The sequence below is a fragment of the Vombatus ursinus genome, unplaced genomic scaffold (genome assembly GCF_900497805.2).
Source record: "Vombatus ursinus unplaced genomic scaffold, bare-nosed wombat genome assembly UNPS02005318.1, whole genome shotgun sequence".
Taxonomy (NCBI): domain Eukaryota; kingdom Metazoa; phylum Chordata; class Mammalia; order Diprotodontia; family Vombatidae; genus Vombatus; species Vombatus ursinus.
The window spans coordinates 1-25,941 of NW_020945096.1; the positions used below are offsets into that span (position 1 = coordinate 1).

At 43.3% G+C, this 25,941-nt stretch overlaps 1 protein-coding gene across 1 annotated transcript; it reads right to left on the reverse strand.

Annotated features, from left to right (window-relative positions):
- Positions 1–1,030: 1,030 nt before the first annotated feature.
- On the reverse strand, positions 1,031–25,937 carry LOC114032465 (mitochondrial import inner membrane translocase subunit TIM44-like; the record flags this gene model as incomplete). The annotated part of the gene is made up of 9 exons (XM_027847780.1): positions 1,031–1,257; positions 1,455–1,547; positions 9,596–9,681; positions 10,474–10,613; positions 11,314–11,463; positions 12,987–13,067; positions 14,498–14,668; positions 22,219–22,323; positions 25,896–25,937. Coding segments are annotated over 9 exons (1,080 nt in total), but the record flags the coding sequence as incomplete, so codon positions are not given.
- Positions 25,938–25,941: the final 4 nt, after the last annotated feature.

The following is a 25,941-nucleotide window of genomic DNA, read 5'->3' on the forward strand; positions in this document are numbered from 1 at the left end:
CTCTCTCTCTCTCTCTCTCTCTCTCTCTCTCTCTCTCTCTCTCTCTCGAACAACATGAAAGTTGCAGCCTAATTCATCAGAAAGGGAAGGAATACCCAACCAAAGTCCAGAAAGACACACATGCTGACGTAACACACAACCCCAAGCCTCCTTTATCATCTCTATTTCTGGCAGCAAAGCTATAATCAATGAAGCAGGTCATCACAGCACGTGTGCTTTGCAACACACAAGTGACCAGATTTCAGTTAGTCGGCAAAGAGAAATTGGGAGATTCTTGTCCTAAATGGAGGTAAGGGCCTGCAAGAAAGGTAAGAGAAAGCAAAGACAAAACTGTGAGAACAAATTAAGTCTCCCTCTGAAGTCTGCTTTTGTACGATCTTCCCAAACTACCACAAGTCGCTGTCCAAAAGGTGGGAAACAAGGGGGAGGTGCTAGGGAGAGAAGGGGGCTAATCACCCATGAATCTCCTTCACCTACACCTAGAGAGTACTGGCTGAATTGATGGATGAATATGAAAAATTGCAAAAATGTTCAGTTAAGAGTTCAGCAGCAAGTCAAATCAGGAGCCAGGAAACCTGGTTCTAACCTCAAATCTACCCCTGAATGGGGCTTGCCCATGTCTCAGTTTCCCAATCTATCAAACTGCATGATCATAAGATTCTCTCACTACCATTCAAGAAAGTCAGAAACTTCCTTAAAGAGGAGGGCTATATTAACAGTAGCAGGATTCACAGTAATGCCCCGGTTTCTCTGTGGGACAAACTCTCCTTGCTGCTCCATCCCCTCCTCCCCAACTCGCTGAGGCACGTCCCAGGCCAAGCCAGGCCAGGGCTTCCACTGATCAAACATGAAATGCAAAGTGATTAGTACTCTGAGAACCTGAAAGTCTTTCTCTAGTCAGGGATGGGATTGGGATGAACCTCATCTTTAATTAGCCAAAGCTGAGGAATTAAGAACAATGACATGCCTGATGGGTTTGTTGAAGAATCAAAGGATACTGATGGACTAGGATTGTCCCTCAATCAGATCAGTTAGTGATGAATGTTCACTGATAGGCCTTCATAAGAAATTGAAAATCTTGAGAAGCAGAAATGCTGGAGAAGTGTTGAGGGGCCTCACATGAAACACCTACCTCTAGGACATTGGGAATGATATCCCGTTCACATTGCTGCAGAAATTTATCTTTGTCAAAACCTGGATCCACTTTGAGGATTTCAGTCAGAACTTCAGACATCTCTGTCTTCGAGAACAGGCCACCTGATGAATGAGATTCTTAATCAAGCCTCAGGGTCCCACCCCCAGTGGCGGGCTGTACAACTAACCTCCCAACACCTGGCCCAGCACCACAGATTTTGGAAGCTTCCTCTTCCCAACTGCATGGCAGTCTTTGTCACGAGTATCTGCAGTGTGCTCACCCTCGGTTCCTGGGTCCTGGGGGAGGGTGGTCTGCTTACCTACTAAATCAGTAATCTTGTCTGTCACTGCTCGAGATGCCCGAATGAGGGCATTATCGCTTTCATCGTACTTCATCTTCATCTCAAAGAATCCTGAAAGCAAAGCAGATAGGAGGACCTGTGAATAAACTGTTTATCTTTATTTCAAAAATTCATTCTAACATTAGTTACTGTCAACACAAGCACCTAAAGAGAAAAAATTTTAAAAATACTGTTGATCATGACACCATAAACTAAGAGTTCATAAATGTACATTAACTTGAGCAAAACAGCACAAATATTCTACTTCTTTCAAATGCCGTGTTCTGTGCATTTCTTCAGGTTTCAATGGGTCTTCTCAAATTATGTTGTTCAATGTCAATCCAAAAATTATGCCATTAAACACCAAGAGATCAGATCGGACGACAAGGTCTCTTCCTGTGAACAGCTTTACACAGCGGGCAGGACTTGATGAGGGGTCAGCAAGGAAGAGGACAACCCCTCTCAAGTGGGTACTTGAGATTAGTCAAATGCTTGAGGAAGCACTTTTAAATCTGCTCTGGGGCAAATACAACTTGGGGAGCTTCACTCTATGCTTGGACCAATGCAGACAGATGACCTCTCTCCCAATCCAAATCCCACATCTCCATTAGGCTGTCTCCCAACCCAAGCCATCTACTAAAACGGTCCCCTTTGTCAATGGCACTCTCCCAATTAGCTAGATTCAAAAGCTCAGCTCTCCTTGACTTCTCTTTCTCCTGTCAGAAAACTGCTGCTCTGCACCTTCCCTACATTCTTCTGGGCCTGCCATCTAAGGTCACCTAACCAACAAGCATTTATGAAGGGCCTCCTTTGTGCCAGACACTTCTGCCTATGAGGGCTTTTCAAATATCTGAAGCCAGTCTCCCTGGTCCATTCTTTCAGGAAGGTCCCAAACATGCCGCATTTCACTTTTTGCTCCCCAGCCATACTCATATAGCCTCAGTACAAGAACCACAACCAAGTGGACTCTGCCACTGGGCAAAGGGCTAAAGCAAGCTCCTCCCCTATGTCTCCATTCACGAGGACTAAAGTGTCCATCCCTGGTTAGCACTCCCCTGTTTGTGTGGTTTCTTTCATGAGAATATTGTTTCTGTTTGTACCCCAGTACTTAGCACATGATTAGCTTTTCCATTCATTTACTTTGCGAAGTTCAGGATGGAATCCATCCCTCCCAACGTCTAAGCACAGGGTCTCATGTTCTATCTCTGGAGCCTTCTTCCTTGAACCCCTCCAACTGATCTCTCCCACAGATGAACTCAGATAAGGCCATCTACAACAGGTGACTTCCTCTCCTTTCGTCCTCTTTTTAACCCCCTAAAATCTAGATTCCAACCTTCTATTTCACTGAAACTGCCCTCTCCAAAGTTGCCAGTGATCTCCTGATTTTCAAATCCAGTGGCCTTTGCTGGATCCTCATCCTTCTTGACTCTTCTGCAGCCTTTGACACTATCACTCTCTCCTCTAGGTTTTCAGGACACTACTCTCCTGGCTTTCCTCCCATCTCTCTGCCCACTCTGTCTCATTTGCTGGATCCTTAAGGGTGACACTGACTATGGGTGGCCCACAGGGTTCTGTACTGGGCCATTTCTTATCCTTCTACATATCACTTAGTGACCTCATCATCTCTTATCAAGTACTAAATCCTCTGTTTGGTGTTCAAAGCCCCTTGTAACCAATTCCCCTCCCCCAATCCCAATCTTTCCATTCCTTTTATACCTTATATCTCCCCCGGGTACTCTGATTGAGTAACACTGGCCCTCCTCACTGTTCCACAAACAGGACAATCCATCTCTCAGCTCTAGGCACTTCCTATCTTCCATTACCAGAATTCTCTCCTTCACCTTCACTTCTTGATTTCCCTGGTTTAACATCCCATCTTCTACAGGAAGCCTTTCCCAACCCATTTTAATTCTAATGCCTTTCCTCTTATTTCCTATTTCTCATGTATACAGCTTGCATGTACATTTTTGCTTGTGAGATTGTGAGCCCCTCAAGGGTAGGGGCTCTTTTACCTCTCTTTGTATCCTGAGTGATTTGCACATACACATAAATGCTTACTGACTTAACTTCCCTTATTTGGCACTGGTCACACAGCCTGCCACTGTAAAGAGCTCTGTGTGTGCAAAGACTGAGGTTCTAGAAAGCAAGAGTCAATAGCCCTATACCCCCTCTTCAGTGCCCAGGGCTGTCGAGTACATTGTAGCAAGAGCAGTCATTTGTTTCACCAGTTTGGTTCTAATCTAAGTATATAATGTCCTATTCATGCCTAGTCAGCGTCCTCTTGCACTCAGGTGACTGTTACACATAATTGATTCGAATCTGGTTACAAGAAAGTAAAATTTGGTTTGTGAATAAAATGGAAAGAGAAGACAGGGAAAGGTGAGATCTAACTGCCTTTTGTTCTGAAGCCAACAAAGCCATGGCTGAAGCCACCAACAGCCTCCTCCAAAGCCCTGCCTGGGCCTCAGCAGCCAAGATCCGGTCAGGGAAGCCTTCTTTCTTTTGTTGATTGGCTGGTTGCTGTCCTTGGCATTCCAAGAGAACCAAAATGACGTCACTATGTTGGAGTGCATGTACAGTGAGTCTGACTAGGGCTGATGGGACCAATGAGCTCACGAGGTTCTACCACAGATCAGGCACACACAGTCTATATGAACCTTTGGGGTGGACAGACGTCTCTAAGTTTGTGCATCTCATTTCTTTTGAGCTCCTGCAATTCTGCTTCGCACACACAGCAATGTCTTCTTTGATGTGGACCCAGCGCTGGGGGGTCCTGTGCCAGTATCTCCCAAATCTCACAAAGTTCTCGAGAGACCTTGAGGATGGCCTTGTATCACCTCTTCTAAGCTCCACGTGAGTGCTTGCTCTGCGTGAGCTCTCCATAAAACTGTCTTATGTCAACATTAGGTCAACATGGCCAGCCCACTGAAATTACCCTCTCTGCAGTGTGCTTGGCAGTTCAGCTCAAGAAAGGACCCCAGTATCTGGTTATTACCTTATCTTGCCAGGTGATCTTCAGAATCTTCCTAAGACAATTCAAATGGAAGAGACTCAGTTTCCTGGCATGGTGCTGGTAGACTGTCCAGGTTTCACAGGCATACAATAACGTCAGCACAATTGCTCTGCAGACCTTCAGTTTACTAGGCAGGCTAATCCATCTCCTCTCCCACACTTTCTGTCAGTCTCCAAAACACTGAGCTAGCTCTGGCAATGTGTATGTCAATGTCATCATCTATGTGGACATTGCTGCAAGTATAGTGCCAAGGTAAGTGAACTTAACCATAGTACCCAAAATTTCTCCACTTGTTGTAACCAATAGTTCTATGTATGGATGTACCGGGTGCTGGCTGGTGGAGAACTTCTGTTTTCCTGTAGGCCAAAATTAGCATAAGCAGCAGAGAACTGATCTATACTCTGCTGCATCTCAGCCTCAGAGGCTGCACTGTGAAAAAACTGTGGGAAAAAAAAGTCACACACCCAACTCTTTCTCCTCTTGAATCTTGGCTTATAGCCTTTTCAAGCTAAATAATTTGCCATCAGTGCAGTAGCTGACCTTCATGTCATTTTCATCCTTGTTGAAGGTATACAGTAAGATGGCTGTAAACATCATGGTAAAAAGCATGGGGGCAAGCACACAGCCCTGCTTCACTCCACTGCTGCCCGGGAAAGCAAGACAGACAGCATCTTCCATTATCCAGAACCTGGGAAAGCATGCTGTCATGAAAGTGACATACAATACTGATGAACTGCAACCAAATTCTGAGATCAATTTTCCACAAGCCCTCACAACTGATAGTACCAAAGGCCTTGGTCTGATTGTCGAATGTTGTGTACAGTCCTCTCTTCTGCTCCTGGCATTTTTCCCTGAGTTGTTGGGCATCAAACACCATACCAGCCCTTTCTGAAGCCACACTGGCTCTCAGGTGAAGAGATTGGTCTATGGACTCTGGCAACAATCTCGCCAGTTAACGACTAAGAATTGGCAACCATCTCGCCAGTAACGACTAAGAATAAGACCCGCACCGTCACTGTCACAAGACAGTCTATTTCCTTCGCGTTTCTAGAGATGGCCAATGGAGACATCCTCGAATTCTTGAGGGATAACCTCCTCTTGCCATATGACCTAGGAGATTTCAGTCAGCATTGTTATGAAGAGTGGACCTCCACCTTATCAATCTCATCTGGAATAGAATCAGTACCAGGAGCTTTGCCAAATGAGAGGAACCTAATGGCATTCAAAACCTTTTTTTCAGTTGGATTCTGGCTAGAGAGGGACTGACTTTATCTTGAGGTATACAGCCAGTGGCTTCAGAACTGAATGATGATGGTTTGTTGGAAACATTATGGAAGTATTCAGCCCATCTCTCCAGGAACACGAACATATCACTAATCAATGTGGCACCATCAGCACTGAGTAGCTGATGCACCATATAGGTCTCTGACCCACAAATAGCCTCATAAAAGCACACTGGATTGTTATTGTCAATGTAAAACTGAATTTTATCTGTCTCCTTACTGAGTCAGGAATCCTGCATCTTTCTAAGCTTTGCTTGTACTTTACTTGCTTGTTTTTTCTTTTCTTTTTTCTGGTGAGGCAATAGGGGTTAAGTGACTTGCCCAGGATCACACAGTTAGTAAGTGTCAAGTTTCTGAGGCCGAATTTGAACTCGGGTCCTCCTGACTCCAAGGCTGGAGCTCTGTCCATTGTGCCACCTAGCTGCCCCTGCACTTTACTTTTGATGGAGTTAAACACTGCCTTATTAGAGATGGATGAACTATCCTCCTAGTAAACAATGGGGAGTTCTTGTTTTCCATTCAGCAGTTTCTGAATTTCCTCATCATTTTCATCAAATGAATCTTGAGGTCTGTGAGAGTTCTGACCCAGGTAAGTAAATGTAGTGTTGTACACCAAAGCTCTGAAAGCTCCCTGCTCCTTTTCTGCTCCACCATTGTCAATCATGCATTGGCTGTTTTCCCTTCAAGTTAGCAACAAACTGCACTCGGAGAAGCACTCTAATCTGTTGACATTAAGTCTTCTGGTAGTTGTCTTGCCTTGGGGCCACCACTTTTGTTGAATGCAAATGTTTGGCTTGGAGAGGGTAAGTCTATGATTTGTCCAACACTGTGCCACACATCACCTTCATCATGCTCACATCTTGTCTATCTCTTCTCTTTACAATGACATAATCTATTAAATGCCAATGTTTGCTGTGAGGGTGCATCTACAAAGTTTTATTGTGTTTAGGTAAATGGAAGACAGTGTTGGTGATGAGAGGGTCATGAGACACAAGTCTTCAGTAGTAAGTAACTGTTGCTGTTGCTGACTCTATTCCTCCCACGGACTGCCTGCCATGTCTGATAGTCTGTGTCTACTCTGGTGTTAAAGTCACCCAGAATTAGGAACCCTTAATGAGGTTCCTTTTGGTGGAAGCATACACACTGATGATGGTGGTACGGTGCTTTCCTGCAAGGGGAAATCTCGTTGTCATGAGCCTGTCATAAACTCCTTTTGGAAGGCATACAAACCTGTTGACTTAAGATTAGTTTTGATTGTGAAACCTATGCCAGCTTCACAGTGCTCTCCATCACTGGGACCACTCCAGAAAAATATGTATCCAGCTCCAACTTTGGTAAGCTGGCCTTCATTTGACAGTCTTGTTTCACTCAGGGCTATTTGGATGTGATACCTGCTGAGTTGTCTTGCAACAGGAGTTGCTTGTCTCTCAAGTCTACTGGATTTTGTGTTGTCTGTATGCACGTACACATTCTATGTATCGATGACAAGTGGAATTCATCTTCACATTTAGTGGGGTGGGGAGGAGGCCATGGAGCACCAAGTGCAGGAGCAAGAATGGAGAGAGTGTCCAATAGTGCACAGTAAAATCAAGTTTTTTTTTTTTTGGAGGGGTGGAAGGAATGGGAATTTCTTTCAGAATTCTTTATATAAAGATGATTTTGTGTAATATGAATTTACGTAAAGCAAAAATTGTGTGTATTCCACAATGCTCCGCAGCCACAGTTGCCATCCTTTACAAAGAAGGGAGGAAGGTATATTTTCTCATCCCTTCAGGCAAAGGCTTGATGACCACTCTTTCTTGGTGTTTTTCTTTTTGGTCAGTTGTTTATTACTTTAAATGAGCTTTAATTGATATCTTCTTTATTTTACATCATTATAGTTATACCAAGCATTTACCTGCAGAGAACCAGCCCATATACCAAACAGCGTTTCAAGAGGGAAAAAATACCAGCACAACTGATCAATACATTGAAAGAGCATGAAAAAATGGACCATTTATTTAAGAAAAAAAAAAAAAAGACCTTTCCCAACTAATTCCATAGCTCATTGAGAATGCAAACACTACCAGCCAAGGCAACAAAGTGCTCTGTGTGGGTGTGGTGGGGAATTAAACCAGCTGCCTGAATGATCAGTGATTAAGATGAAGGATCCTGTTTTCTCAACTTTCTACCAATAAAGATGGAACACCCTCAGGAGAACCACCTCCTTGCCTGCTGCCATGACAGGGGCGTCTGTTGTGACAAGAGCTCTTCCAGGTATCTCCCTACCTTGTAGATCAAAGATTTTCTCCCTCACTCTTTTCCAGCAGGTACCCTCCAAGAAGCTGGACAAAATCTCCACATCAGGTACTGGAGATTCTATGCCCTTCCTTAAGGTGATGCTTAGCCTAAAGAAGAGAAAACTTAGGGGGATACAATAGCTGTCTCCATGTAGTAATAACAATGACATTTACATAGCATTTAGGAAGGTCAGTAATCAGAGGTTAAGTGACAGGCCCCTGGTCACAGAGTCAGGATCAAGATCTGAACCCAAGTTTTCCTGACTCCAAAGCTGGCACTGTTTCCACTAATCGTACTGCCTCTTGAGGACCTGTCCAACTCTGAAATTCTGTGTTTCCTTTAACTCCACCCTCTCCTCCCTCTTCCCTTTTTACCTTAAGGTCAAAGAAGAGTTGGGATTTTTTCTATCTGTATATTCTCAGAGTCCAGCACATTGCCTGGCATGAAGCAGACACTTAATAAATGCCTGACAATTGACTGACAGAATCTCAGAAACCATCTAGATCTACCTGCACCTGACCAAGAATCTTCTAGACAACACCCACCAACAAGAGTTTATCCAGCTTTTACCCAAAAATCTCCAACGAGGGGGAGGTGCCATCTCTAGTCCAGCACATTTTTAAATTGCTTTGATTGTTAGGAAAATTTTCTTTATGTTGAGGCAAAACCTGACAATCCATAACTCCCACCTGTTGCTCCTTGTTCTGTCCTCTGGGGTCAAAGTGAAGAAGGATAACATCCCACCAAGCCTTTTAATTCTCCAGCTCCTTCAATGAACCCCAATACGGCAGAATCTCTAATCTCTATCATGCTATGCTGGTCTTTTTTCCCTGGATTCTTCTTACATTGTCAATGCAGCAGACAGAGAACCGGACCTGGAGTTGTCAATGCAGTGGACAGAGCACCGGCCCTGGAGTCAGGAGGATCTGAGTTCAAATCTGGCCTCAGAGACATAACATTCACTAGCTGTGTGTGTGACCCTGGGCAAGTCACTTAACCCCAATTGCCTCACCAAAAACAAAAAACAAAATAAAAATAAAATAAAATAAAATATACCCCACGTTGAACACAACCTTTCAAATATGGTCCATTAGGACCCTCATTCTCAGTCACTGTGTCTCTCTATGCGGTCCAAGATGCCATTAGCCCGCCTGGCTGCTGGGCTACCCTGTGACTCATGCTGAGCTGATGGGCTAGTGAAATACCCAGATCTTTTTTATGAGCTGGTGTTTAACCAAGCCTTTTCCATCTTGAGTTTATAAGTTGATTTTGTTAACCCAAGAAGAGTACTTATGTTTACTTCAATTGCATCTAGATTTAGCCTATTATTCAAGTCTATTAAGATCTGTTTGTATCCTGTCATCCAGCATGTTAGCCATCCTTATCACCTGCTTTTCTCCAAGTCCCTGATGAAACATTATCAGCACAGGGCTCAGGCCTATCCCTAGAGGACTAAAGACCCTTCTCCAAGCTGACTTCAGACAGGATGCTGTGGCTGCTGCACCCCAAATGACCCAAGGTCAAGAAAGTTTTTTGCCACTTACTATTAAAGACGACATTGTTGTCCTTGAAATCTTTCCACTGTTGATACCATTTTGAATCCTTGTGCAGCACAACTCCCATTGCTTCCCTGGGGAAAATCACAAGGCATTCATTTCATCAGTAACCTTGGCCTGAGCTCTGAAAAGGGAACATGATAGATACTTCCAGGAAAACCATCGATGGTCAAAATGCCCCAGTCCAGCCCACACATGCATCTATCTACTGCTTGTTTCCTGCCTTTTTCAGATCACAACAATCCTACCCCTTGTCTTTTGTCACAGATGAATCCACTGCTCTGATATACGTAAGAGAGAGAGAGAGAGAGAGAGAGAGAGAGAGAGAGAGAGAGAGAGTGTGTGTGTGTGTGTATAAAACTCAATATGTAAATGTACCCAATTAAGAAGCTCCCTTCATTTGTTGTTTCTGATTCCAAAAGGGATGCTCCACGGTGAAGCGGAAACAACATTGGGATTTGCAGCCAGAGGACCAAGGTCAAACCCCAGCTCTTCCATGGGCAAATCATTCCCCCCTTCCTGGGCTCAATTAGGGGATAGACTGGCTGACTTCTAGGATCCCTTCCATCTTCCAGATCTCATGATCTGGGCTCTGTGAATCCAATGCAGAGATGCATGAGATCCTTGGTAGAAAAAACAGGAACCAGACCCATGAACTCTCTTCTGGACCATCTCAGAAAATTAAGTTAGAGACAGATAACTGAAAATAACCCCAGAATAAAACAACACTCTAGTCACGAGGGCCTAGAACATGGGATCAAGCTACAGGGTCAGCTTCTTTTCCTACCTACATAAAATAAAATGGTTAAAAAATCAAAGCCAGGTGTAGTCAATAACCTAAGGGATTTAGTTTGTCAAATACCTACTCATTGGGTTCAAATACTTTATCCTCTTTGATTTTCTCTCCAGATAACTCAGTCCGTTTTCGAAGTCTCTCTGGCCTTCGGTAGGGGCCTGTTTGTCCTAGTACGCTTTGATCTAGTTCCTTCTTCACACTTTCAACTCCCTAAGGAAAAGCATAACCATTCAGGTGATCACAAAAAGCTATCACCTGTTTTCAAGGCACTACTAGTTTCTGGATCCATGGGAGGCTAGACTGAATCCCTCCCAAACCCTCTACTAAATTACTGAGATTTGCTGAAGATGACAATACAAAAAGTTCTTGAACTTGAATTACAGGGAACAACGAGTAGGCAGCATCTCTACTCATGCAACCATGAACATTACTATTATGTATCTGCAATATTAGACTTTGGCCTTTATTTTCTTGTGTCCTTATGTTGCCCGTTTTTTGGACAATGAAGCTCATTTGACTTAATAAACTCCATTCCACTTCTGAGAAGACCACTAGGTGTCAAAGCCAATCAGTCTGAAGAACAGCTGGGAGGCTCTGTGCCTTTCTTTAGCCTGATCAGCTATTTAGCTGAAAAAATCAGAATGCTTTTTGCCTCAGGCTCTCCATCAGGCAAATTTAAAAAAATGATTAAAGACCAAAGGAGAGAAAAGCAAACCCAAGGCATTCCAGCTCCAGCTCTACCATGTGCCCAATGTTAGGAGCCTTCACTGTTCTGGGCCCCTACCTCCTCATCTCGAGGGTAAGGGTGGTGGATGAGCTGAACTCTAGGGCTCCTTCCAGCTACAGAACCTATGACCTGATACCATGTGAACAAAGCATATCCTCTGAGCTCCCCCAGTCACTGGCTTACCTGAGATATGGCTTTGAAAGCAGCCGTTTTGCCCAGCTTCTCCCCACCTCTGGTCACTGACTCTGCAGACTGCTTGGCTGTTTTGGCTGCTTCTTCCATGCCTTCTAGAATTTTTCGGCCAATGTCACTTTTACTTACTTCATCCAAACTCTAGCACAAGAGACAAAAGTGGTTAGGGCCCTCAATACAGCCTATATTCCATGGCCTTGCCAATTCTCCTCTGGCAGTACAGAAGCTCCTTGCTACAGAAAAGCATAACACATATTGCCTTTTGTCACCAGTGGCCTTATTCCCAATAGATTCACTCAGGCCCAGTGCTGATCTGGAGGATAGGGTTGGCTTCAGATCAGTCCCCAGTTCAGTCCTGAAAGTCTAGAGGATTCTAGGGGAGCCCAGGCCAAAATGGGATTTCCCCATAAGTCCATACAGAACAACTCCCAGCAGTGGCCTCGTCCTCCCCCACCCTCAAGGACTCCCCCAAAACAAGAGGTAGCCTAGGTGTAACGAGCATTCTTGGCATCCTGGCTCAGTTCTAACTTCTCAGATTGTCGTCCCCCCCCCCGCCCCCCCACGTCCACAGCAACCTAGGCATCCAGCACACAAACCAGGGAGCCAGCAGGTCAAAACATACCCTCAGGCATTTAACACAATTCAGCTTGCTTACACACACCAATCAATCAACAAGCATTTATTAAATACCTACAACACACAAGCATTGTACCAGGTGCTGCGGATACAAATACCAATGCAAGAACTTACATTTTACAGGAGGGATACATGTTTACAGATAAGCAAACACAGTATAATACAAAATAAATACAGAGTGATTTGGGAAATCAGGAAAGCCTTTTTGAAAGAGTCAACACTTGAGCAGTTCAAAGGGGGAGGGGAAGGAGGAGGAAGAAAATGAGGGAAAGAAAGGACAAGGGGGAGGAGAGAGGAAAAAGAATATTTGTGTCTAAAAGCAATTCAAAAAACAGTGACTGACTCTCAAAAGACTGACTTGGACCCTCCTAATTTAATCCAATACACTAATTTTTGTAAAGTTTAGGATTAGGAACCAAAGTCCACATTCTGAGTAAGCTCTCTTCAACTTTCTTGACTTACAAGTATTTATTCATTTCATCATCAAACACTCATTAAATGCCTACTAAGGGTAAAACACTGTGCTTAAAGCTAGTGAAAATACAAAAATTAAAGAAAATATGCAACCTGCCCTCTGGGAGCTTAAAGTCTGGTACAAACAAATGATACAAACAGATTAATTATAATACATAGCAAGAAGAGATGCACAATGGAGAGGCAAAGTGCTATGTGGGTTATAAGGTGGAGGGTGTTACACAATAGCAAATATCAAAGAAGGCTTTATGGAGACAGTAGCCCTTGAGTTGGACTTTAAAGGCAGGTAGGAAATTAAGAGGAAAGGATAAGGAACAGTGTGAGCCAAGACTCTGTACAGAGACAGAAACAGAACACATTTGGGAGACAGTGTCATGTAGTTCAGCTGAAACACAGAATGAATGAAGGGAAGGAATAGTGAGACTGAAGCTAGAAGGGAGGATGGAACCATCTTGGAGAAGGTCCTGATACCAGGAGGTGGTAGTGAGCAGTGAAGACAACAAAAGTGGAAATCAGAGGAAGGCCCTACTCAAGGCCATGTTCTAGTCTCTTACCTCTTTCACTGTACCAGTGAATGCTCCAATTTTTTTCTTAATTACTTCAGATGTTTTGACTGTTTCAGACTCAATGGTTTTCTATAATAGAGAAGATCAGTTTTATTAAGACAGAAATTAGCCACCAATTATATTTAATTTTTAACAGGGTTAGAAACAACCAGAAAAGTTCATTCTTTCCCTGACAGCCTGTTGTAAGTCCTTCTGCCCTGATAAATTCCATGCTCATAGACCTGACTTTCTTCTTTAACTAGAGGGGGTCTCAGGGCTGCTCCAGGGCTGTGGTACAGGGACTGCATGGAGAGGGAGCAAGCCTCAGACAACCAGCCTTCTTACTATAGCAGGTAAATGAAAGCTGCTGGCCCAGGACTTCTTGAGTCTCATTCTAGCCCCAGAGTAATCGACCTGCCCATAACACCTTTCTGGACAAAGGGGAAGGTAATTTTCCTCTTGTCACAGCCTAAACACATGGTAGCAAAACCATTCCAGGATAAAGAACTCCTTATATCCTCCAACTGTATCTCTTTCCCTGCCCACTTCATGGCAGATCAACACACCCCAATTTTTTTTCCACTCTTATCCCCAACTATATCATTTGTTGCTATTATACATGATAAAATCTAATGTTCCATACTGCTTAAATCCCATTACAAACCAGTTATGGGTCATATCCAAATTGTCTGTCCCATGAGAATTCCATGGTCTTTAATGTCACCCAACAAACAGGCTATTACTGAGGTAAAATTAAGAAATAAAAATAAAACAGGTCTGGCCATAATGCTGCAACCAAGGGCATAATTCCCTCTTGCATCTTTACTGTGGCTCTTCAGTTAAATCAAAGCCTTTGACAGGCTAAGAGTAGCACACAAGCTATATAACAAATCGTTAAAAATTTCAAGTCCAATGAGATCCATCAACAAAATGGAAATTCATTGCACAGTAATGGGAGCTGAGCTAGAATTCTTTAGTTATAGTATAAATTTTTAAAATTTAATTTCTTTAGGGAAAAAAGCATAAGAAAATCAAACACAGGTCCTGTCCTCACATGACTCTACCAGTAAGTATCTGAAGAACTGAAAAAGTCTGAAAGGACTTCAGAGGTCTTAAGAATTCCCTGTGTAATATTCTTGATGAGGGACCATCTAGGCTCTGCTCAAAAAAACTCCAGTTAAGGGGAAATGCGCTGTCTCCTAAAGCAGTTTATTCTACTTACATCTAAAGGCAGTTTATCTAATCAAACCTTATTAGCTGGTGAAATAGAAAGAATAATGGGCTGGAAGCCATGAGACCTCGGTTCAGATCTGCTCTGCTACTAACCAGGCATGTGAGCTTAAACAAATAATATCCTTTCCTGAGGCACAGAGCTGGGACAAAAAGACCCTTTGGGGACTTGATGCATTTTTCAGCTCTGACATTCTGTGACTTTATGAACTTCCCTTCTCAAATCTCCATTCTCTCCCACTCTCAAAAACACAAAGTGAACCAGCACCATGTTCTGTTAAATGACTTACATATTTCCTTCTTGCTTCCTGAAGTGCATCTGATTCTTCCAACTTCTTAGCTTCATCTCTGAATTTTTTTATACTTTCTTTCATTTCCTTGTTTTTTGCTAATTCTTGTTTGATATTTTCTAACAAGCCAGATAGGAAACTTTTCCTGCTTCCAGAAGAATAACACTTTGCCTAAAAAAATTTAAAGAAAATCATCATTACTCATGGGAAAAACCAGAAGCACAGAACTTCCCCAACATGACTGAATGTGAATCAAATATTCAACTTATCAAGTGAAATCTAGTTTCTATTTTTAAAATAGAAAAAATGATAAGTCACTTTCTTCTCTTTGGACTCTGGTTTGTTAATATCCCAGTTCCTAAAGACTGCCCAGAACTGACCACAGTCCACCTGATAATATCTGATCAAAGAGGAGGATAGTGGGACCTAAAATTAACTTCCTTTGTTCTGGAAACCAGATTTCTATTGATTCTTTTATATTTCTACTGATGTAGCCTTATGTTTCATTAGCTTTTCTTTTTTTTTTAAATTCTTTTCTTTTTTCTTTTTAGTTTTTAACATTTACTTCCACAATATTTTGAGTTCTAAATTTTCACCCCATCTTGCCCCTCCCCCCACCCCAAGATGGCATGCATTCTGAATACCCCTTCCCCTGGTCTCCTTTCCCTGCTAAGTCTCCCCCACTTCCCCTTCTATTTTCCTGTAGGGCAGGACAGATTTCTGTACACCTCCTGTATTTCTTATTTCCCAGTTGCATGAAAAATTTCCCAGTTCCCAGAAAACATTTTTTTTTAAACATGTGTTTTTAAAACTTTGGGTTCCAAATATTCTCCCTTCCTCCTTCCCCACCCACCCTCATTTTGAAAAGGCAAGCAACTCAATATAGGCTACACATGTGCAGTTATGCAAAACACTTCCACAGTAGACATGCTGTGAAAACTAACTCTATTTCCCTTAATCCTATCCCGCCCACCCATTTCTTCTTTCTTTTGAGCCTGGTGCCTCCTCAGAAGTATTTGTTTCTGATTACCCCCTTTCCCAATCTGTCCTCCTCTCTATCATCCCCCTACTCTCTTGTCCCCTCCCCCTCCTATTTTCCTGTAGGCTAAGACAGATTTCCATACCCAATTGAGTGTGTATGTTATACCCTCCTTAAGTCAAATCCTATGAGAATAAGATTCAGTCATTTCCTCTCAGCTTCCCCTGGTTCCCCTCCACTGTAAGAGCCTTTTTGTTTTTTTGTGAGATAATTTACTCTGTTCTACCTTTCCCTTTCTCCTTCTCCAGTATAATCCTCTCTCACCCCTTCATTTTATTCTCCAGATGTGACCCCTTCATCTTCAACTCACCCTGTGCCCTCTATCTATCTATCTATCTATCTATCTATAAATATATACATACATATAATTTTTTCCCTCCAACTACCCTAATGCTGACAAAAGTCTCAGGAGTTACAAACATCATCTTTCCATGCAGGAATGTAAACAGTTCAACCTTAATAAGTCTCTTATGATTTTTCTTTCCTGTTTACCTCTTCATGTTCCACTTGAGTCTTGTATTGGAAAGTCAGATTTTCTATTCAGCTCTGGTCTTTTCATCAAGAATGCTTGAAAGTCCTCTATTTCACTGAATGACCATTTCTTTCCCTGAAGAATTATACTCAGTTTTGCTGGGTAGGTGATTCTTGGTTGTTATCCTATCTCTTTTGCCCTCTGGAATATTATAGTCCATGCCCTGCAGTCCCTTAATGTAGAAGCAGCTAAATCTTGTGTTATCCTGATTGTGTTTCCACAATACTTGAATTGTTTCTTTCTGGCTGCTTGTAATATTTTCTCCTTGACCTGGGAACTCTGGAATGTGGTTACAATATTCCTAGGAGTTTTGCTTTGGGGATCTCTTTCAGGAGGAGATCGATGGATTCTTTCAATTTCAATTTTGCCCTCTGGTTCTAAAATATCAGGGCAGTTTTCCTTGATAATTTCTTGAAAGATGATGTCTAGGCTCTTTTTTTGATCATGGCTTTCAGATAGTCCAATAATTTTTAAATTCTCTCTCCTGGATCTATTTTCCAGGTCAGTTGTTTTTCCAATGAGATATTTCACATTGTTTTCAAATTTTTTATTCTTTTGGATTTGTTTTACAGTGTCTTGATTTCTCATAAAGTCACTAGCTTCCAATTGCTCTATTCTAATTCTTAAGGAAGTATTTTCTTCAGTAATCTTTTGGACTTCCTTTTCCATTTGTCCAGTTTTGCTCTTTAGGGCATTCTTTTCTTCACTGGCTTTTTGGACCTCTTCTGCCATTTGGGTTAGGCTATTTTTTAAGGTGTTATTTTCTTCAGTATTTTTTTGGGTCTCCTTTAGCAAGCTGTCGTCTTGCTTTTCATGATTTTCTTGCATCACTCTCATTTCTCTTCCCAGTTTTTCCTCTACTTCTCTTACTTGCTTCTCAAAATCCCTTCTGAGCTCTTCCAAGGCCTGGGACTGGTTCATATTTTTCTTGGAAGTTTTGGATGTAGGAGCTTTGACTTTGTTTTCTTCTTCTGGTTGTACGTTTTGATCTTCTTTGTCACCAAAGTAAGATAATATAGTCTGACTCTTTTTGCGCTGCTTGCTCATGCTCACAACCAATCACTTGAATTTTAAACTCTTTGTTAAGGTAAGTCTGTTTCCAATGTGGAGAAATGTACTGTCTCAAGCTTCGGGGGTTTGTCTCTGTTTTATCTGTTTATCTCTGTTTTCAGAGATACTTTTAGGGACCTGAAAAGTGTCAGTTCTTCCAAGATGGCATGATAAGGGGCAAGGTGTTTCCTCTCCACCGCCACAACAAGCTCCACCATGCCAGCGCTCCTCCTCGCCCCAGGACCACCCCTCAGAACTGTGACCCAGATCCAAGCACAGGCAAAGCAAGAGATCCCTGCAATCCCCCTCTGATCAGCCACTCGATTCCCCCTCAGTCTGCGGGCCTGAAGCTCAGAAGGCAGCCACTTCCCTCGGGGTGGCTGAGATCTAGCTTCTTCTCTCACCGCAGTCACAGACTTTTCCCACTGACCTTCTAAGTTGTCTTTGGCACTCGTGGGTTGAGAAGTCTGGAAACTGCCACAGCTGCCCACGATTCAGTCCTCTGAGGCCTGCTCCAGGGTCGCTGTGGCCTGCGCGCCCACGCCGAACTGCGCTCCTCTCCCAGCCCAGCGCGATATACCTTTCTGATCAACCATCCAGGTTGTCTTGGGCTGGAAATTTGTTTTACTCTGTTTCTTTGTGGGTTCTGCTGCTTTAGAATTTGTTTAGAGTCATTTTTTGTAGGCATTTGGAGGGCTTTGGGGGAGAGCTCTAGCAAGTCACTGCTTTCCCTCCGCCATCTTGGCTCCGCCCCCCTTCATTAGCTTTTCAGGTTGAACCACATTGTAGTCACCTAAAAACCTTTGGTCTTTTTGCATGAACTGGTAGCTAGCCACATCTCCCCCATACTACACAATTCCCTTTTTTGAACCAGACTAAATGCAGACTAAAATTACATTTACCCCTTAAATGCAAATTTAAATGCCATCTTCTCAGTTATGGCCCATTGCTCCAGCCTATAGTGATCTTTTGGGCTCTTGATTCAGTCTTCCATCATAGTAACTATCCCTCCCAATTTCATGTCATCCACAAAGCACAGTGTACTAGAAAGAGAAGGACATAATAAAGCACTGGAAAAAGGCTGACAACGGGCAGTCTAAGTCGCACTACCTTGGCTGCTTCATTCCTTTAACTTACAGGGTGCTTCATTCCTTTAACTTACAGGGTGCCAACCATGTGCTCAGTGCTGGGGAGATACAAAGAATTAAAACATGGCACCTGCCCTCTAAGAGATTAACAAGAGCAGTAAGACAGGCACAAAAAAAGTGAAAGACATAATAATGTGACATCTGAGCTGGGCTTTGAAAGAGACTTCAACAGGTGGAAACAGTATCTGTTATGTGCACGTGTGTATAGGGTGCATATGTGCACGAACGTGTAGGGAACAACACAAATAAAAGCATGGAGGCAGCAGGAAAGCACAGGCAAGAACAGTTGTTTTGTTTAAGCATAAACTGTGTTCATTTACTTTTCAGTCATGTCTGATTCTTTGTGACCCCATTTGCGGTTTTCTTGGCAAAGATACTGGAGTGGTTTGCCATTTCCTTTTCCAGTTCATTTTATAGATGAAGAAACTGAGGCAAAAAAGGTGAAGTGCCTTGCCCAGGGTCACATAGCTAGGAAGTATCTGAGGCTGGATTTGAACTCAAGAAGACAAGTCTTCCTGACTCCAGGCCCAGAACTTTATGCACTGTACCACCTAGCTGCTCCTAAGCATGGAGAAGGGAAGAGGGTGGGAAGAGGGAGGGGGGGAGAAAGAGAGAGAGAGAAAGAAAGAGAGACAGATAGACAGACAGAATTATTTTTCAGTAAGGCCAAAAAGGCAGTAGGTTGGTACTAGATTATAGAAAGTCTCGAATATCTGACTTCATCCACTAGGGGATAGACCATCACTGAAGGTTCATAAGCCAGGAAATGATGTGATCCCAGCTGTCCAGGAGATAGATGAGTCTGGCAGCAGAATAAGAGATAGACTGAGGATGCAGGTAGTAGGGAGGGGAAAATACCCAGAAACAGAGGACAGAGAGACTATTTACAAGAGGTTAACAAGGTGAATGTGCATGATGGTAATGAAAATGGAAAGGTGGGGACTTGGGGGAAGAGAGGTGGGGTGAAAAAAAATTGAAGCTGACTCTGGAGTCACAAGCACTGTGTACAATTCACTACGGTAAATGAGTGGCAGTTCCACTGATGGAAACATGGAAGCCAAAAAAAGGTTTTCAAAGAGGATAATTCTGGTTTTATAAATATGGAGCTTTAGATATGAGTGGAGTGCTCAGGTGAACAGGGAGCATGATGTAATAAAAAGAAAGCTGAGCTTTTCATTAGAAGATCTGGGCAGAAAACCTAGTTGTTTCCTCTTAGCTGCATGGCTTTAAGCAACTCACTTACCCTCTCTAGACCTCAGTTTGCTCCTCTATAAAAAAGGGGTTAAGACTAGATGATCTTAAAGGTCTCTTCTATGACTCTACATTCCACAGACAGTTGGAACTATAAGTCCAGATCTCAGGAGAGAAGTCTCTGCACTCTCAGAGCTGGAAAGATCTCAGACATCATCTAACTCAATTTCTAAACAAGAATTCCCCTCTACCTTCTGCCCCCCACAAAAAAAATCAAGTAAACAACAAGCCTTTGCTTCAAGATCAGGGGAATTCACTTACATTCTGGGATACTGTTTTCCTTTTGAGATAGATCTAATTATTAGGAAGATTTTTTCCTTACATTAAGTCTAAATGTTATTTCTTTTCAACTTTTATTCATTGCTCTTGGTTCTAACTTCTTAGACACAGTAGAACAAGTTAAATATTACCCTCATATCCATAACAGCCCTTCAAATATGTGAAGATACACAGACTATGATGTTCTATCTAGGCATTCTCCTTTCCAGGATAAACATCCCTTATTTCTTCAATTGCTCTTCATTCCCTGTAACCATTTTGCACTCCTCTGGAAACTTCAACTATCTAATTACTTTCCTTCCTAACTAAAAGGTTATGCCCAGAAAAGAACACAACACTCCATTATGTGATAGGGCCATGGCAGAGGTTGGCGAGACTATCCCCTTTCAAACTCCAAGAACTAGGCCTCTCTTTATGAAGACTGGGATTCTACTGGCTTCCCTGACTGCTGCAAATGACTTTTATTGAGCACAAGGTCAATCCAATGCAATTTCTACAGCTGTTCAGACTGCTCCCTAGCCATACCTCTACCATCTTCTAGGGAAGGTAATTTTTTGAATCCAAGTCTAAGAGGACTTGGCATTTATCCCTATTAGAGATAGCCCAGTGTTCTAGTCTTCCAGGATTGTCATCCAGCGTGAAAGCTATTCTTTCCTGCTTTGTATTGTCTGCAAATGAGATAAATACCATCTATTCCATTATCTAAGTCAATAAAAATGGTGAAGAATGCCGAGCCAAGCACAGATCTCTGGGGCACTCCACTGGAAATGTCCTCCAACCTGACAAGCAACCCTTAAGTACTAGTCCTTGGGCTAGCCTATTCACCCAGTTCCCAATCCATCTACATGTACAATCAGCCTTGTGGGCTGGAGACAGTGGAAAAACCTCTGGATTTAGAGTCTTCAATCTCCTACTTGCTACCTTTGTGATCACTGGGAAAGCTTTTTGACCTACCAACTGTCTTGCTAATTCAACATCACATCTCCCACAACCCTGTACTTTCACAAGTCATCCCCCTCCCCATCTCCATCTTTCTGATTTATTCACCTTCCCTTCAGGATTCAACTTTTTTGCTTCCCCTGTGAAGTCTTTCCTCATCTCCCCAGTTGTTTGGGCTTTTTCCCCCACCCCAAATTACCATGTTATGGATGTTTCATGTTTGTATGCTACACACCCAGTAGGGTGCAAGCTTTGCAAGGGAAGGAGTTATTTTCCTTTTATTTTGTATCCCTAGTACAGTAACTTACATATCTCTTTTTTTTTTTGACCTATGACATCATCAGTGCAGAATCTTTACTGTAATACAAGTGGGCACCCTCTCTCAACTTAAAGCCTTAGAGCTGCCAGGGGTACTGAAAATAATTTGCTCACAATGCCACGGAGTCTGGGCCAAAAGAAGGACTTGAATCTGTATTTTCCTAAGTCTAAGACAAGATGGTTATTCATTATGCACCCTAAGTCTCTCCTTAGACACAGCAGGTACTTAATATTTGTTGAATTCACCACCGTGGGCCTCATATTTTCCCAATTGTAAAATGAGGGAACGTGACAAGATTATTGCATCATTCCCTTCCTGCTTCAATTCATATGATCCTACACTTTTCACACAAGCATTTTCCACAATCAGTGTTGGGACTAATGTTCAAACTTGAGATCTTTATAAACTGAGTCCCCACACCCACTTGTACATGATGGGCTACTCCTCTGCTAAAAAAACCTTCCACATATTCCGACAGTGCCATGACATCCAAGTCCCTTAGCCCTGCACGGTCTGGCCCTGACCTATCGTTCCAGATTTTTTCCCTACAAATGAGATTCTTCCCCAAACTCAGACTGCATTTTCTCACCTCCTGCCCTCATGCTACTCCTCTGCCCAAACACCTACACAATTTCCATCCACCCTTCAAGAACTTCAAGACAGAAGGGATTTTCTCTACCTGTACTTGGTTTGTACCTCTCTCACATCAATTTCTCTAACAAACAGCATTTAACCTGTGTGTGTTGTATCACCTACTGAACCATAAGCTCCATGAAGGCAGAGATTAGGCCTTATTTATCTCTGTATTCCTCTCCCTCCCTTCCCTAGCACTGAGGGCAGCAGCCTGCACATGAAAGGCATTAAGCCAGGCTTTGCTGAATGAATTTTGAATATGGTATGATTGCATATAATGTCACACAATTCTGAGCTCATGTAAGTAGAATGCTACGACGAACTTGAGTAGCATGCTACCTTCAAAAATAAATATTCTGCCCAGGCACTTAATAAGCATCCTTTGGGAGCTTCAGCTGCTGTGCTAGCAGCTTTCTCAGCAACCCCACCACTCCATACTGCCAAAAGAGATCACTTTCTGATCTCTCCCAGGAGTGTCCCTTTTTCCCCCTCCAAGATCCCTGGAGAGCAGAGGAAATCTGCTTTACTTACCAGCGGCAGTTCTAAGCCTGGACTGCATATTCGAAAGACAGGGCCATAAGACACTGGCACAGGGCACCAGCCAGAGAGAAACTGGGTCCCACTGCCAAGGCATCTCTAAAATCAGGGGAGAAAGAGTAAAAAAAAAAAAGGAATTATTATTTTACCTCTGTGGAATGAAACACTGGAGGGAGGAGAAAGAATAAGAATCTTCTTATCAATCTGTCCTATGCCTAATAAAGAGGAAAAAGGAATAAAATGAGATACCACAACTGGGATCTGCATAAGGTACACTCTGGCTCCTAGGTCACAGAAAGAGTGGGAGCTATAGCAGAATTTCTTTAGCTTGGGTAAAAGGTGATCGCTTCCTTTGTTATTTATTTAAACCTTCATATCAACTGTTCTTTAATTCTTCTTTGTGTCCCTTCCCCTCACTGTGTCTCTTTCCCTTTTTTTTGCCTGATCGCTCCAACCCTTCTTCCAGCCCCTTTTCCCATTATTTACTGCTAATTTTAACTGACTTAACACCTATCTGAGAGGAAACCTAGTAAATTTACAAAACCTATTAAAAACTAACACCAATTCACACCGAAAGTTATTTTTACCTACATTGATAAAACCTGCCTAAACTGAGAAAGAAATGGCTGTCAGAACAAAGAAAGGGAAATCCCAGATCTCTTAATTTCCAAGATCAGAATTTCATCGACTTTCTTACCACTTAAATTTGGACCTATGAGAGATGAATAGGCACCCCAGTTTAGTGTCAAGCACATTGGATTAGAATCTCTCATTCTGGTATTTAGACTGTGTGTGTGTGACTTTGAAAAAAAAAATCACTACTTATTTAGGCCTCATTTTTTTCACCTATAAAATGAAGGAGCTGGAGGAAATAATCCCCAAAGCATAGCCCAACCCCTTCCCACTCTAAATTCTATGAAGCTGAGACCTAAGGTAGTCAAAAAACTGCTGATGAAGATCTTCAGCCAGAAACCTTTTCCTTCCCCTGCCTTCCCTCTTCTCCCTCGAAAGCTCCTTCCTTCCTTCCTGTCTCCACTGACGTACTTCTATTATAGCCGTGCTACTCCTACTAGTTCCACCTTTCCAATCACTGCCTTCTGTTACTCCATTCAGATTCATTTTCTTACTCTTTCTGAGTTCACAATGACTTTACGTGTTTATAGAAACAAACACGAAAAGACAGAATTCATTGTGTTTCTAGGTCTGTATTTCTAATGCTCTGTCAGAATCTGAGGCTACATAAGTTTTTGTTTCTAGGAATAGCAGGAGGCAGTGGGATGGGCGTTGGTGGTAATCTCAGCTCTACCTATAACCTGATGTGTGACTTGGGTAAGTCCCCTTCCATTCTCTGGGCCCCAGTTTCCTCCCCTCCCCCCATTTCTTTCACTGATTACAGACAGAGCCAGGATCAGAACCCTGGTCTTTTGTTCTAATGCTTTTAGATCAGACCACTAATGCCACAAGATTCAACTGCTTCTGACTTTTTAAGTCCCTGGAAACTCAGTGATACAGTTCTGCGATAACTTTTGTGTTGCACGTCCAGCTATAGGAGAGACTGAGTTGTGTCAGTTTTAGGAGGAGCTGGGTTCATACTTAGTATATCCTATGTTGCTGCTGAAGGGCTGAGCAAGGACAGGGAGTGAAAGGTGTACAGAGTCTGCTCCTATTCCAAGATGCACTGTAGGGCAATAATATGGTTCCTTCATTTTACATAAATTCTGAGACAGATGCACAACCTTCTCCCCCAGTAATATTTTATCCCCTCCCAGAGAAGAGAATCACAGAATTACCTAAGTTTAGAACTAGATGGAACCACAGTAATCACCCAGTTCAATCCATAGCTGAAAGAGCGTTTCCAATTTAACACTCCTGGCGAATGGTCATTCTAACTGCGCATTAAGTGCTCCTATGGAAGAACTCATTACCTTCCAAGGCAGACCATTCCATTTATGGATAGACGTAATTGTCAGAGTCCTAATTCAACTCTTTTCAATTTCCACACTTTACTGGTTTTGTCCTCTGAGGGCAAAAAATTCAATCTTTTTCATTATGACAATGTTTCCAATATTTGAAAACTACTGTCACGTCCCTTCACCCACTCTGATCCTTCTCTTCTCCAGCTGAAACATACTCAGTTCCTTCAACTGATCCTCTTATGGCAAGGATACTTTCCATCTTATCTATGTTCTTTCTTAAGCTAAGCCCAGAACTGAATACAACACTTTGGATATGGTCAGATAAGAACAAGCAGAATCCTCAAGCAGCCCAGTCAGAACCAGGTAAGAAAGGCTGGCTTTGAATGACCCTCAGAGGCCATCTAATACAACATGAGCCTCCACAGGAATCTACCACAGACCCAACAAGTAATCATTTGGTCTCTGTTTGCAAATCTTCAGTGAGGGGAAACGCAGCACCTCTCAGCAGTCTATTACACTTAGGGGTAGCTCCAACTTTTAGGAAGTTTTATTTATTCTAGGCTAAATATGTCTCCCTGTAACTTCTACCCAAACTGCTCCTAGCTCTGCTCCAAGGCCAATCAAGACAAGTCTAATCTAATCTGTCTTCAGGGTCTGAGCCTTACAAACACTTTAAGATAGCCATTAAATATCTATCCCAAGTCCTCTCTACCCCAGGCTAAGAATTCCAGTTTTCAACTGGTCCTTATGTCATAGACTCAAGGTCCTTCACCATCCCCCAAAAACTCTTAGGCTGGACAATATTCTTAAAATATGTGTTGGGAACTGATCATGACAGGGTCTGACTAATGACCATCATCTTTCATTCTGAGCCCTACTACTCTCTTCAATAGATTCTGAAATAGCCTTTTAGGCTGCCAGGGCACAGCGATGACATATTGAGCTAAACTGAGTCTCCAGTAAACCGCTCCCCAACTTTTACCCCCACAACTGCCGCCCAGTCCTGACTCTACTGTTCTTCAACTCAAATGCTGGCTTTCACATTGTGACATCACCCTCCCTTGTCATTTTCTCCCTCTTGTCCCTGGCCTGGGCTCTAGCTGAGGAAAGACTGGCAGGAGTGGCCCTCAGTTTTTTCAAGTCTAAAACAAGGCAGCATGGCCCAGGAAGGAAAGCACTGGACGTGGGTTCTAATCTCAGACAATTACTACCAGTTGTGTGACCTGGGGCAAGAACCCTCCCCTGCAAAGGCAGGACTTAGGTTCCTATCCAGTCTAACGTACACTACTGTGTGACCTTGGGCTACTCCCTTCAACTCTGTGGGCCTCAGTTTCCTCATCTGCAGGAGGGGGCTGTGGTCGCTCAGGGCCTAAGCTGTCGTGCTTGCGGGCGGCAGGCCCCAAGACCTCGGTGGCCCCTCCACCCCTTTCCCGGAGTAGCCGCGTTCCGGGGCAGCAGCCCCCCACCCAGGGCCCCAAAATCGCTAGGCTTAGGAGGGCTGAAAGCCTCGCGGGCCCCAAGGTGACGAGGAAGGTCGGGGTCGGAGGGGTCCAGGCCGGGCCGCCACAATCACGGCCTCGCCCCCGAGCGTTCGCCGGCTCGCCCTCCCCAAGCCGAAGCATGCCGCTCGGCCCCGCCCCTTGGGAGCCCCGGAGCACACAGGCCAGGCCCGGCCCGGGGGCCAGCCCGCGGCCGGGATCGCGCCGCGCCCCTTCCTTCTTCTCCCTTCCCCCCTCCGCTCGCCCAGCACCTCCCCCGGGAGCAGCGGCACCATCCACCCCTTATCGCCGCCGCCATATTG